We start from the raw sequence: 13,994 nt of genomic DNA, 5'->3' as shown, positions 1-13,994 counted from the left end.
GGAATTGAATGAAAGCTTCCGTGGAAATTGCGTTACTCAAAATATCACGTGTCCGTCCCAGTTCGGGGCGACACGTTGCGAGAAGGGTGCGGGTGCGGGCGAGCGAATGGCGTCTCCGTGTCTGCTGTGCCAGATACCGTCTACCCGTTAATTTTCGAAGGAACATCCTCTTCCGCGAATCCTTTCGCCAATCGAAACGAAACAACAACTCGTCGAACGTTCATTCGGAATTATATTTAATTATCGATGCTCCGTCGTCGGACCTTTGCACACGGTACCATTTTCAATTCAGAATGCTTCTGTTGCTAACTGCCAACGAAATGCTCAACTGTAAAATTATGTATACAAAATGAATGTAACGCATTGTAGCTGGTACAAGGCTTAATTAAGCAGCATCGCGAAAAATGACGAGAGAGAGAGAGCCGCGGCGTGGCGCGCTGAAATAATCCGCTAAGAGATCACGAAACCGCGCAAAAACCCGACAGCTGGCGAACAAAGAAAACTCGCGGCTCGTATTCTTTCAATTCGCCTGCCACGTGAATCGAGCGAATCACGGAGTGTAACGCGCTAAACAAAGGAGAGGCGTCGAGGGGTTTCACCGGTGCACGATAACGATAACAGCCTTGGCTACCGCTCGGGAAACAAGCTTATCGTTTAATCGCTAGAATCAAGAGGAAAAATGTCGGCTAATAATCGAATATCTCCGCGAAGGAAAGGAAAGAAACGACACGGGATGGAAGACCTTTCTCGTGAAAAGTAACTCTACTAATTTAAAAAGAAACGCGTACCACCCTTCGATTAATTCATTAATTAATTTCCCTGTCCTGTGATGCATCGAGCAAAAAAATACGCACGATTCAGATACTCCGATCTAATCGTTGGCAGGAGAACCAGATAGGGGCTCCACATCCTCAATTATTTAACACGTTGGCCGCCATGTATAGTTGACGGAGCTTTTCGCTAAGGAACTTCAACAATTCATTATAAAAACTAAGTGTTGACGAAATCAAATTGGGATAGAATTCGTACATTTTTATGAGGATACAAAAATACGTAATACGACAAATGTTAGATTCTATAGTCTCTAATCGTTTTAGAATTAGAATCGTTTTAAAATTTCAGGCCTGCAGACGTTGTCGGATGAATCGGTTTTGGCAGCCAACGTGTTAAAGGTTAATTTTGCTTTCGCAAATGCAAGACCTGCGACAACGACGAAGACCTCGACTACTGTTTAGGAAGCACGCTTATCGCGTAATCCTGAGAATTGGAAGGAAAACTTGCAGATAATGATCGAGTATCTTCGACGAGAGACAGGAAGGAGAGAGTGGTAGAATTCTTCCGGCAAAGGATTCCTCCACGGTGGATCGTCCAGCCAAGAAAAGGAAGCCTCGGGCCACGAAAGGTATCCTGCAAAGGATAAGGGTGAGAGGAAGGGGTGAGGCGAGAGAGGGAGAGGGAGTGCACCGTGGAAAGGAGCCGCGGACTCAGAATGGGACAGGCTAAGCCACGTGACATACTCTATAGCGTTTCGTGCCGCAACGCCCCGTATTGATCGAACGAACATCAGCTGTACGGTTGGTGGTAGAGTTTACTCGTACCTACCCGCCTGCTGGTCTGACTAGCACTGGCCACGACCACTGTCACGACCAACTATCGCTATCTTCGCTCTAGCGTTCGCGTCCCCTCTTAAATCGTCCATCGTTAAACCCTTTGACTACGAAAGGCGCGTTATACCTTGCCGTGAAAGCGAACGTTTCCGTGATCGTCAACCCTCGCGCGTAATCCTATACCTTCGCTAAAGTAATCCGTGAACGTGAATCGACGCGCTTTGCTTACCCTGCTAACCGTTCAAACGGTACGGAACCGCTTGGTACAGAAAATTTGTACCAGAGGAAATTTCATAATTTATTTAGGAAAAATCATCGAAGGAACGAACTCTTCAAAGATAGCTCCTCACCCTCGATTCATCCACGATCGTAATTAACTCGAAATCGATGCATCTGTTACCTTGTAAATATGGCTTCTAACATTTTGCCTTTTAACATTTTGCCTTTTAACATTTTTCTATACATATGTACAGTTAGAATTGCCATCGAGTCTTAAAATTTCGAGCGACATAAAACGCTAAACGGAAGGCCAACAATAGTTTATAACATGCTCGCGAAGCTAGGCTGTTTTTGAATTTATGCTGATATTGCCGTCGATATCAATCTACGTAGTTGCGACCGTCGATGAGGTGTTTAGAATTTCGCGTGGTTCCGATCCTCAGCAGCTGTCCTTGTCGTAAACTTGGAAAAACCCACGAGTGGCAGTGGCATTCCGCAAGACACCAGGTAACCAGCCACCCTTGCCACCAGGACCGTTGGTGAAGGCGTACCTACGAGGGTGGTGTGGGACTCTGAGTACCCTGATTGGGCCTTGTTTCTAAACCAAGTACCAATCAGGGTGCATTTTGAAAATGTAGGAGTGACAAGCGAAAGTAGGAGAGATACACCGAGGTATCTTCGATTGTCACCCCAAAAAAGAAGAGCAGATTCTCACGCACCACCACCGATTCAACTAACTTGTAGAAACTAAAATTGTTAAACACTCGTTACAGTTCTGCTACCTCGATAGTTTCGTTAATTCGGTTGTCATTAACGTTCACATCCGAAGTGAGCATACCAGAAAGACGTTCTTTCAAATACAACCAGCTATGTCGCTCACGCCGTAACAGCATCGTTGTTAAAATTTTATAGATGTACAGCTCCGTGTCGTCGACCCTTTACGCATACAACGGCGTTACGTCAGCGGCAACCTTCCGAAACCGTACCGTGCGAATCGCGGAAAATAAGTATCAGCTGGTCCCGAACGCGTGCACATCGGAGCGTCGTGCATCGACTCCCCCACCGTTATTATCGTTAAAAGACACGTTCTATGACCGCACAATTTACGCGATTTCGCGGTGCGGTGACTTTCGTAAAGCGCTACAACGGCACGATTTATCGAGCATTTCCCGCGAGAAATAAGCCGTTGGAACGGGAGCCACCGAGGCATCGGTGTATCTATAGCGAGAAAAGTGATTAACCCTTTCGCCGCGTCGACGATTTTTGTTGGAAATTCTATGGGGCGTGTCGCTCGAAACTATTCTATTTTATTCGTTGAGGAACAAATGGATAGCGTATCGTTCCTGAGCGAGGATTTAATAAGTTCAGGTAAAATGGATTTGTTAGTATTGTCCTTTTGCAAATTAATGTTTATTCGAAACACAAAATGTTGTATTAATGAAAGAATACAACCGCTTATAGCAACGTAACGTAACGTAATGTAACGTAATAATTTTGAGAAGCGAAAAAGAAACGTCGTAGAGGAATAAGAAAAATGGTAGATAGAATCATAAGGGGGAAAAATAGGTTTAGGACTACGAATTTAATGAAACTTTGAGAACGTTTTATACATATATTCAAGTAAATATTGTAATTTTTTGGAAGTATTTCTTCGGAAAATGTGGAAAATATCAGCTGCCACCTAAAAACGTAGCTGTTTTCCGTACATTCTGGAGGGCAAAGTCTTTCTAAACTTTTCGATGGATGGATCCCGATACAAGTCGTATGTCACTTGTAAGTAGTACTCGTATCATTAGTACCAAGATGATGTGCTGTATTACTCATTTCTGTTTACGGATTTAGAGTGAATTTAAAGTCTGTATCGAGATCCTTCTATCTAGGCCATAGTTAAGTGTACCCGTACTCGCTTAATATTCAAAACCGATTTTCTCGAGAACGAAACCTCAAATGAAAAAATTTTATCCCTCATTTACGATTTGTTTTTTCATGTAGAATCACCTCCTTCTCGGTTGTACCACCGATGCTGAGATATCCTGTATAAAACGTTCTCAAAGTTTCATTAAATTATATACATTCCTTTCTTGCTAAAAAAAAAATTCATGCAAATCACTAAAAAAATCTATTTCCCCTTTGAAGCATACAGTCTGTCTCAGTAAATGTCATTGCACATTTCAACAGTTAGTGTACAGCACCGAGTGATTAATTTTCGAGGACGGATATATACGTTCTACGTAGCCAAAGGGTTACCGAGCAACGTCGTATAGGTAAACCAAAGAATATCGTTGTTGTCAGGAGCGTAGCAGCTGCTTCGTTCTTAAACGAATTGCCGCACCGGTAACGCGATTATCGCGAGGCTTTTCCGATGGAGATTACTCTCTAAGCTGCGACTATCGGTCGGGAATTAATTCGATTTCCCCCGATTACGAGGAGAATTGAAAATCGCGATTCAATCTCGTCCATAGGACCCGCGGATCAAAATAACGAATTATATTCGAACGCGACAGGAAATTTTTAAACGAAATCTCCTTGTTGAAAACAAGCCCAAACCTTATTTGGATTAGCTTCGACGACGACCGATTTTTCTAGTATCGTATAATTAACAGTGGTTCATTTCCATCGGAAATCTCGTAAATTCATCGATAATACCGTCGTTAAGGTATCGCGAAAGATCAAAATTTTCATTTTCATTTCGACGCTTAACCTCGGCTCGCGACAAAAAATATCGACTCCGAGAGCGAGTCGTTAGTCGGCGTTCCGTCGAGGGATTATCGCAATTGGCTTCGCAGCCCGATAAGTCTAAATTGGGCAATGTCGAGAGCGACAGGATGCACATGACTTCATCGTGTACATTCAAACGGCGCGTTTATCGCGCGGTAAAATTGAAAATCGTGCTTTCCGATCCACGCGGACGAAACGGCGAAGCTTCCGATGGTAGCGGAATACAATGAAATGATCTGGCACGAATTCAATGAGCCGGAGTGCAGCGTGGAACGATATTTGGGTTGAACCAGAATTCGTCAAACCGTCCCGATATACATAGTGTCCAGTGAATTACGAATGCGTGAAAATATCGGTTTGCACGGGTCGCAGCTCGGCTACCATCGATCCTGTTTGTTGTGATTTCTAGGGTCGTAGACATCAACTATTCATTGCTCGTGAAATATTACTTTGCTTTTGTTGAAGCGTCCTACTTTTTGTCATCGGTCTGATTTTTTTCAGCGTAACCTATTCTACGTTATTTACGAGAATTTGAAACCATCGCGGTATCGGGAAGGAAATTGTTCTCCGCGTTGGAGGTATCGTTATCCTTTATGGTATCTCGCTACCTAGTTCTGCATTCGGCTGTTTCGCGTGGTCGTTTCGCCGTGGCCCGAGTACGCGCTTTCTCCGCGAGTCGAGATTTCATCCTCCCGTCGATGAAAAGAATTTCTCGTTCGGTCTCTGGAGAACGGGGAGGAACCGTTGAATAAATGAATTTTTTCCTCTTCAACTCCTGTTTGCGCGTTCCGCTTTTTCCCGGCGTCCGTGTTTCCTCATCCCTGCTCGCTGGTCCATGCTAATTAAGCGTGGAAGTTTCACAGTCGTTACTTGGAATTAATTCCGTACGCTGCCGCGCGTCGACGAAGATAGAAACGTCCGTATCGATTGGTCGGAGACGCGCAACTGGTTGATTTCTGATGGCTGCGCGAATCCGTCTGGCACGATTTAAGCTTCTCGGGGAGCAAACGCGCGCCACTTTTGCGAACGCCTCGGGCTGGCTTCAAGAGGCTCGATCCATGGGAGGGAAACCGGCTAGGCTTGGTAAACGAAAGCAGCCTCGAACGCCTCGACGTTAACTCGCGCCGACGTGCGTTGGTTCGTCTTTAGGCGCTGCCTCGGGTTAGAGTGCCTTCCCTGGAAACTCGATTCGAATTATTCGCGGTCGGAACACTTGGATGCAGCTCCGTGCTCTCGACCGACCAAATGATTCGTTTCGTTAAAGGCGAGTGTTACGGCGTGAGCAAAATAACTGAGTTGTATTTGAAAGAATGTCTTTCAGATATGCTCACTTCGGATGCGAACGTTAACGACAACCGAATTAATCGAAGTAGTAGAACTGGAATGAGTGTTGGTTCGTGAGAATCTGGTCTTCCCTTTTGGAGTGACAATTGAAGATACCTCGGTGTATCTCTCGTACTTTCATTTGTTGGCAAAATTCATTGGCAAAATGTTTGAAGCCATTTGCGAAGTAACAGTGAAGTCCCATCTATGCGATGCTCGTGCTCGAGCAATAAATTGTCCGTGCTCGCCGGATTTTGTTCGAAAACACGTTCCTACTAGCGAGCAAAAGAAATAACTTTTCAATTATGCAATCAGATTTTGCATATAATTTCGTTAAAAATAGTCCGATTTACGCGACGTGAGATATCATTTTGATCGTGGAAGCATCAGGAATCAATTGAAGTTACTTCCGCAAAGTTCCGAGAAAAATTGTCGAGGTTGGTATTTAGCAATTCTTTATGACATCCCCTTGTCGACCGCACGTTGCGATGACGGTGCGTGGCCTTTTTCGGGATTCCGTGCTCGTTTAGGTGTTCGTGGCTCGTTGTGCTAGCTCGCCTGGCTCCATCAGACCCTTCTGCGCGAGGAGTTGACACTTTCAAGTGGACGTTACTCGTGCTCGCCGCCCGAACTTGCATACATGGGACCTCTCCTTTCTAGAAAGAAGCAACGTCTATCGTGTTCTCCGCAGAAGCGATTCTTTATCGAAGCTTATAGTTTCAGCATGTTCTCTCGTCGTACTGTTAAGGTATTAAAGTTTCGACGGCTCCTCGAAGATGAACGATTTCGAGTTAATCCTCCGGAAGTTCTTCTTCCGCGGTCGTTATTAATATAAAATCGGAACTTCTTAACTCGGTCGGTTCTCCGTTTTCTGAAGCGCTTCTCTCTCGCGGCTCGTTTTATCCGTGTCTTGGCCAGCCAATTAAGACTGTTCTTAAATTTACCGGCTACGAAACCCAGTTAGCTGCAACTGCACCCGGTGATCGTTTAATTCCAGCCTCTTATATGCGGAAACTCTGGAGCGCAATCGCGGCGCGAGGTTTCCAGACGGAAGGTTCGCAACAGTTCGGAGCATCCGTGCCACGCAGAAATTAGTTTGTACCGTTATCGTCTCCGTACGTGGAATGAGACCCGCGCGGGAGTCCGATGGGATCTCTGGGAACCGGCACGAATGGATCGCGTTCGAACCCCCGAGGAACAAAGCGATAAGCGTGCAGGATGAAATTTCAAACTTCGAGACGCGCGAACGTACAGTCGTGTTTACGCCGTAAACGGAAACTTATTCGCTGTCTCGCCGTTGCATCGACAACCGTAACACCGATACGTCTTCGTCCCGGCAATAAATATTTTTTGTTACACAATATTTGCTTACGTTAGGAACAACCGTCGAGACGAACGAAACCACCGAACGTCGTCGCGTTTAAACGTTGATACTTGTACAGACTTAGCTATATTGGATCAGAAGCCGCAGAGCTGGTAGACAGTAATTGTCAATTTGACGTGGGCAAAGACTAGTTTCTGGTTTCCTCGATTGCAGACCTCCCGCGTAGTTCGTAAAGCCGATTATTTACCGATTAAACAGTCGTAATTGCAAACGGAACGATGCATCTATTTGTATCTCGATATACGTCAAGTCGCAAATAGAGTTACCGACATTCGCTGCGCTAGTTTTGCGAGTTATTTATCGCAAGAAAACGATAGTCTTCCTTTAATATCCTTTAATTGAATTTCAAAGGACAAGGTTGTAAAGTTTTTAACGATTCCGTTTCTACTTTAAACTGGTCGGAAATGCACTTTGCGACGAAATCAATTTTCGTCAAAACACGCTAGAAGTCTGCCTTTAGGCGAGCCTCGACATCAATATTGAAAATCTCATTACCGGTTCGCGCGGTATTGATGGAATTTGCATAAATTGTGGTGGTGGCCGTCGAAAGAAGCGGAAACGTGAAAAAGACGATCCCGGTCGATCGAGTCGAACTTTGAACGACCAACGATGAAACTCGCGTTTCAACTTTTGTCGGAGTTCTTCAATCAGCGAACCGGGAACCGGGATTTAAACTAGCGAGGAAAATTTTCAATGGATTCGACGAACGAGAGGAGACAGTGGTCCGGGCATTCTCGAAGATATCCGATACGCGGCAGCGCGGCACGAACGACTTTGCGCTCCAATCGTGTTGGATGCGAGTGCTTTGATGTGTCGTCAAACATGGGAGCTCGACAAACATTCGAACGTGCGAGTTTCCGAGCCCTGGCACGAGCGTGCGGGTAGTCGTCTCGAAGAGGACGTCGACGAAACAGATGGAAGTACGTTTTCAGCGCGGTCTAAGGGTCTTACGATCTAAACGATAGAAGGAGCCGTGGTTGGAGATAAAATAAAGGAGGATATTAGTCACGAGGTCGAGTGTCTTTGTATCGCAATTTCGGTAAACCTCCGAGACAAAGGTCGAGCAAAAAGGCCGTAAAAGGACCTCCGGAATGTAGCCATAATATCCGAGCTTTGAAACTCCCGAGTTTCTTGTCCCTCCGTCCTGTTCGTACATTCTCGCCGGAAAGAGTCGTCTGGTCTGGATGAAAAGTGTATCCGCGGGTCTTTGAAGGGTAACCTTTCACCGTTCTGTTAACACGTTAGGGGCGTCTGTATACCGGCCGAATATTTTCAGTCATTTGTGTCAGTCTTTTCGAGCGAAGGAGAGGGAGGAACGCGTGAACCGACGTTGCGAAAATTTATCGCTATTTTATCTTCGTCTCTCAAAGAAAATAGTAGGTAGAAAATTTGACGTTGACGTATATGTTCTCAATTTTTTGAAGACTTTATGGAAGTCTATTATAGCGGACGAGGGAAAAGTTGAAGGGAAACCTAATGTTGGGATCGAGCTCTCGTATGCATGACGATTTTACGAGACAGTCGGCGACAAGCGTACCCGAAGTCTCGTCGTTTGATTAAGCGTTTTCGCCATTTCCACTGTGTGGACTTCGAGGTCAGAGCGCTCATGTTCGAAACTCGAAGTTCGGCCCGGGGGGCAATCGTTGGAACTTGCGAGCCGCCTAATTACTTATCAAAGGGTAGACGAGGATAAACGACCGACGCCTGACGTAGACTAGGGCTTTTGAAATGTTTCGCGTCGCAGACATCCTGGCGCGGGGGATTAAAACAAACTCCTTCCAGCTTCGAGACACGCTACGACAAGATTAAGCTAAGAATATCGAGTTACCGGTTAGCGATCTTCAACGCTGGAAGATGAATTCCTTCTGCATTCCACCTCGGTACCGAAATCCTGCGAATTACAAAGGTTATACGCTCCGCCACAAAATTGGAGGATGTTGTTGGATTTTTATTATTTTATTTTATTTACTACCCGCTTCGTTATTAACACTTTATCTACCGGGCTATTTAGAAACAGTCTTGTAGCGAGTGATTGTTGAAATGAGTGCGAAATCGATAAAAAAGTTCGGTATCGAATTTGAAACTTAGGGCACTAAGGGTTAAAATCAAATTTTTATTTGCAGATATTATTATCATGTTAATAATGACTTGTAACCAATTTTTTTTTGATTAATATTTCTTTCCAAGTACTACTGTTGCAAAATAAATAGTATCGCAAAACTGTTTAGAAAAAAAAATATTAAATACCGAAGGAAGGTGAAAAAAATACTCTTAGGAAGTACACATAAATAATATTTATTCTGATTCTATTTTCTTTTAAATGCTTTTTAGAAATGTATCGATAACATGTATTCTAGGGGATCGAATTACGATGTTAATACGTGGTTCGACGCTCTCGAAGACAGTTGAAATGAATGCGACTTTAAAACGAACGTCGATAAAAAGTGACTCGGTTCCTGCGTCGGATGGTTAAATAAATAACGCGACAGATTTCGAAGAAGTTTGCATAAAATATTTTCAATTCTCTTTTTTAACGTTTTTTTCTTTCTTTTGTCACGCGAACGCGGATGGAAAGCATCGCGACGCGCGCGTCCCCGTTAATATCGAACCGCCATCTCCCCTGCTAATTTCTGGCTGCGCTCCTGTCTGACGACATCCGTTTCGATGACACACGGAATACTAATAATGGAAAACGTGCTTTCTGTTTCAGATGACATAGAATGGGTTGGGTGGCGCTAGGGCGGTGTGCGGGTGGTGGCGGCCGCCTCTCGTCCGTCCTCTCGCTGTCTCTCACCTCCCTCGCAAGCTCCCTCATCCTCACCATCCTCTGTATCCTCACACTTGCCCTCACTCTTGTCACCCTCGTGCGTGCCGAGGACATGTACGTATTATCGTATACGACAATCACCAGTTTCAACGACCAACTTTTCTCTCTTACCTTCTCGATTCGCGACTTCGCGAACGCTCGAACGATAAGGATACATCGGAGCGTTTACGTGCTCCGTCGGTTTCGCGAAGAATCAGCCGCGATCCGCGATCGATTTTCCAGCGAAGGGAACCGTATCGAGAAGCGAAGAATCAGCCGCGACACGCTAGCGTAGTCAAATTTTCTTGCTTGTGATAGGACCGAGGGAGCGACATTATAGCGAGGACGGTAGAAGCCTTACTCGATACTCTATTAAAACCGGTCACGAGTTCAATTCCTTTTGCATGGAATAGAGAAGAATCGCCCTTAATGTCGTCTCGTTTCACGTTCAAAGGCTCTTATATACTTGTTCTACGTTTAATATTGCGCAAACTTGTCTCGTTATTAACTGGGACGCCGGTCGACGGAAGGGACTTTGCTCGTTTCGGATGTCCATTACGATCCTTCCATCGTGGCACGGTAATGGCGCCAGACTTCCCGTAACTTGGACGACGGCTTTAACTACGTATACTTGCGCTCTATTGTACGGTTAAGTAACGGATCGTTCCAATTTAATTCCGCCGCAAGAATCACGAATATTTAATTACGATTGCCTCGGGAATCGAGAAGCTGAAATTTATCGTTTAAATTTGTCAAAAAGATAATTCCTGCGGCTTCCGCGCGACCGCATCGTCGATAACGATGACGCTGACGGGGATGTTCATCGAGCCACATTTATCACGACGCCGGCAACCACGGCAACCTCGGGATTATTAAACGAAACGACGAAAATTGAACGGGAATCGATGTATTAACCGAGGCCTTCGCTCGGCCGACGTCCCGCACGTTCAACTGCATCACGTTTGTACACGTTTAGCCCGAGTAGACAAGTTTGGATAACCTAGTGATCGTGATCTAGCCACGATCGAAGCAACAGACGTTAAATAGCGATTTACAGAATAATTCAGCGACGCTCGAAGGTAGAAGCTGTTCCATATAGTGCGTTTAGAGAGCTGTGTACATTCTCCAGATAATCCGTAGATCGTTTGATTTGTTCACGTTTAATATATTATGGTCGTTACAGTTGCAAACCTTGGGTAATCGCGCGTTGCGATTAGCGACGATGAGTGGTAGAACGAGCCGTAGAAAACGAGTTACGAAGGACGTTTCAGCATCGCAGTTAGTTTCTTCAGAAGTCGAATTACACACCGATATCTCGATGCGACCTTGAACCAGACCTATCGTCACCTAACTTAGTCCATACCTATCCCGATGTATCGGTGTGTCGTTTGACCCTCGACGAAGCTACGCTGATGAAACGTCCGAGTATCTCATCCAAAAGACACGTTCTTGGGCGCGTTTCTCACGATTCGTTTCGCACTTATTACAGCTAATCGTAACGTTCGATTACTACGATCCAAAGATCTCTAAAATCACTTATCCTATTGATCGAATTACAAACCTCTTAATAAACGCATGCCTTCGGTGTGGGTTGCACCGTCGAGTGGCGTTCAAGGAGCAACCGAACTTGGAACACCTCGAAGGTCGATCTCGAAGCAATTCGCGTTTTTCCCCCGATACCGATCGTGGCATTACACGTTGATCGTATCGTTTCGTTTTGTTTACACTACGGAGACCCGTTATAACCGGGAGAAGGCTACGAAAACATGCCGCTATCTGTATACAGTGCGCGTAGAATGTACATTCGTACATCGATCAATTTCTCCTAAAAATTTGTGTGAAATTGTATTTTCTTAATGTCTTTTTTTATAATCAATGATATTTTACATATTCTCGGAAGTCTATAAGATAGATATAGTCCAAACAACATTTACTAGTTAATGGAATTTGTGAAATTGATAGAAAAATGCGAAAAGTGGGTAAAAGTATAGAAGCAATAAGTATTTGTACGATTCTTATGACGAACCATTTAGAGTAGAGTTTGTAACGTAAACACATTAGTTTACCGCTTCGTACGAATTAGAAAACATCAAATTTCCAGTAAAGTAATTTTAAAAAAGGCTCTAATAGAGGAATCGAAGGAGATCCCACTTTGAATAACTAATAATTTAAAAGGAAAAGAATTGATAAAAACAACAGGAAATCCCACGAAGGAGGTATTATATACTTGTAAATTAATGTAAATTTCTTTCTTTTTAACGAAGTTTTAAAAATTAAACGGTTGTGCGAATACTTATTGCTTCAACATTTCTATCGATTAATTGTTTTTTTCTTGTTAATTTCGCAACTTACATAAATAGGTATCTTTTTTTTTTGTAATGTATTTCCGTTCTAGAGATTTCCGAGAATACGTAGAATGTCATTGTTTATAAAAAATAAGTTAAGAAATCACGATTTTACATAGTTTTTTTGGAAATTGCTCGTTGTACGAATACTTTCTACATCCACTGTAAATCGCAAACGACAATCACGGTAACCTCGTGGCATTTAATCGAAGCTCTTCGTCGCTCGAGACTGCTCCTGGGTCTCTTTTGCCTCGAAGTCTCCTTCGCCTCTTTCACCGTGATTACGGAACGAGCATCTACGCCATTCCCTTGTCGCGACAAAAGAAACGGTGATAGCGATACAATTTCAGTGGTCGTTCGGAAGCAATTTTTTCCGCTCAAGTTTGGATTCATTTGAAAACGATTTACGTTTACGACCTCGTCGGTTCTAAATCTTCCCATCGGGGCAAGAAACATCCCCCGTGGCTTTGCGCGATAGAATCGCTTCCCTCGTTTCTCTGTCATGGGAATATAATTCGACGACCTTCGGGGGTCCCCAAAGAGGGAACCAGAGCCCGCGCGAAATGAAGGATAAAAAAAGAAAGAAAGATGGGAGAATTGGTCGCGGAGTCGGAAGAATATCGCTGACGATCCGCTGGGTTCCGGGGCTAGCTACAATGCATTGTGTTGCAGCTTCGAGGAGGGCAAGTCGGACAAGGAGATCCTGGACAACCTGCTGCTGTCGACGCGTTACGACAAGCGGCTTCTGCCCCCGGTCCAAGGTACACTGAGGCCCCCGCCCCACACCCGCCAAGACGACTACACCCCTGACTACCTCGTACCCAATCACCCCGACCATCCAGAGCACCTCGAACATCACCGGCACCGCTACCACCACACAGCACCACACAACCACAGCTCACTGCTCACCCCTCGTCAAAAGGGTACTCTATATAGAAATCGACCCGATCACGCTAAACCAGCACGAGAACGAAAACGAGAGCGAGCGGGCGAATGAGAGAGAACCGCTCGATTCTCTTCCATCGCTCCAGAGTCCGAAGACGGAGGCACCGAGCCTGTTCAACTCGTTCCTAGCCAACGCGATCTATCAGGAGCAAGGCCGGAGCTCTTGGAAGAACGCTAGTTTTCGAAAGCACCAGCGATCGCGTCGATACCGTGATTAAAAATAAGCCCGATCGTACACGGCGCAACCGATCACTTTCAAACCACTCTGAAACTAATCGAAACTACGTATTAGGTTGTCCCGAATGTTTCTTTCGCGAGTTGCGCTCAATTATTTGATGTGGTCGGGTTTATATAAATAGACAATCTAATTCCATAGATATTCATGTTGTAACAGTAACGGAGCAAAATGAATCGTGCACGATTCAGTAATGTAACAGAAAACATAAGATATTGTGCATGTATCAAGGTCGATTCAGACCTATACGACACGGACCGTCAACGACACGACAAAACATTAAAACTCGAATGAAACTATTCATACTATTCCCGTTGACGGAACGTTCAAGTCGGTGTTTGTTAAGTGTGAATAGTTCCATTAAAACACGACAAAACATTAAAACACGCGTTTTAATGGAACTATTCACACT

At 44.6% G+C, this 13,994-nt stretch overlaps 2 protein-coding genes across 25 annotated transcripts in view; one reads left to right on the top strand and one right to left on the bottom strand.

Moving 5' to 3' along the window:
* LOC128874710 (glutamate-gated chloride channel alpha) overlaps positions 1–13,994 on the top strand; it is a 115,122-nt gene that overhangs the window by 57,970 nt on the left and 43,158 nt on the right. For 23 of the 24 annotated variants that reach the window (XM_054119710.1, XM_054119718.1, XM_054119695.1 and 20 more), the window contains exons 3-4: positions 9,962–10,132; positions 13,075–13,163. In XM_054119710.1, coding sequence (XP_053975685.1) covers positions 9,972–10,132; positions 13,075–13,163 — 250 coding nt within the window. In that variant the 5' untranslated portion in view covers positions 9,962–9,971. Of the gene's footprint in view, positions 1–9,961; positions 10,133–13,074; positions 13,326–13,994 lie in introns of all 24 variants that reach the window. The other variant, XM_054119696.1, reaches the window with a different exon arrangement.
* Positions 1–13,994, bottom strand: part of LOC128875225 (trypsin-2-like) — a 71,673-nt gene that overhangs the window by 45,015 nt on the left and 12,664 nt on the right. The gene's annotated exons all lie outside the window — the stretch shown is intronic.

Source organism: Hylaeus volcanicus, chromosome 4, assembly GCF_026283585.1.
Source record: "Hylaeus volcanicus isolate JK05 chromosome 4, UHH_iyHylVolc1.0_haploid, whole genome shotgun sequence".
NCBI classification, from domain to species: domain Eukaryota; kingdom Metazoa; phylum Arthropoda; class Insecta; order Hymenoptera; family Colletidae; genus Hylaeus; species Hylaeus volcanicus.
This window is presented reverse-complemented; position numbering and strand designations above follow the sequence as displayed.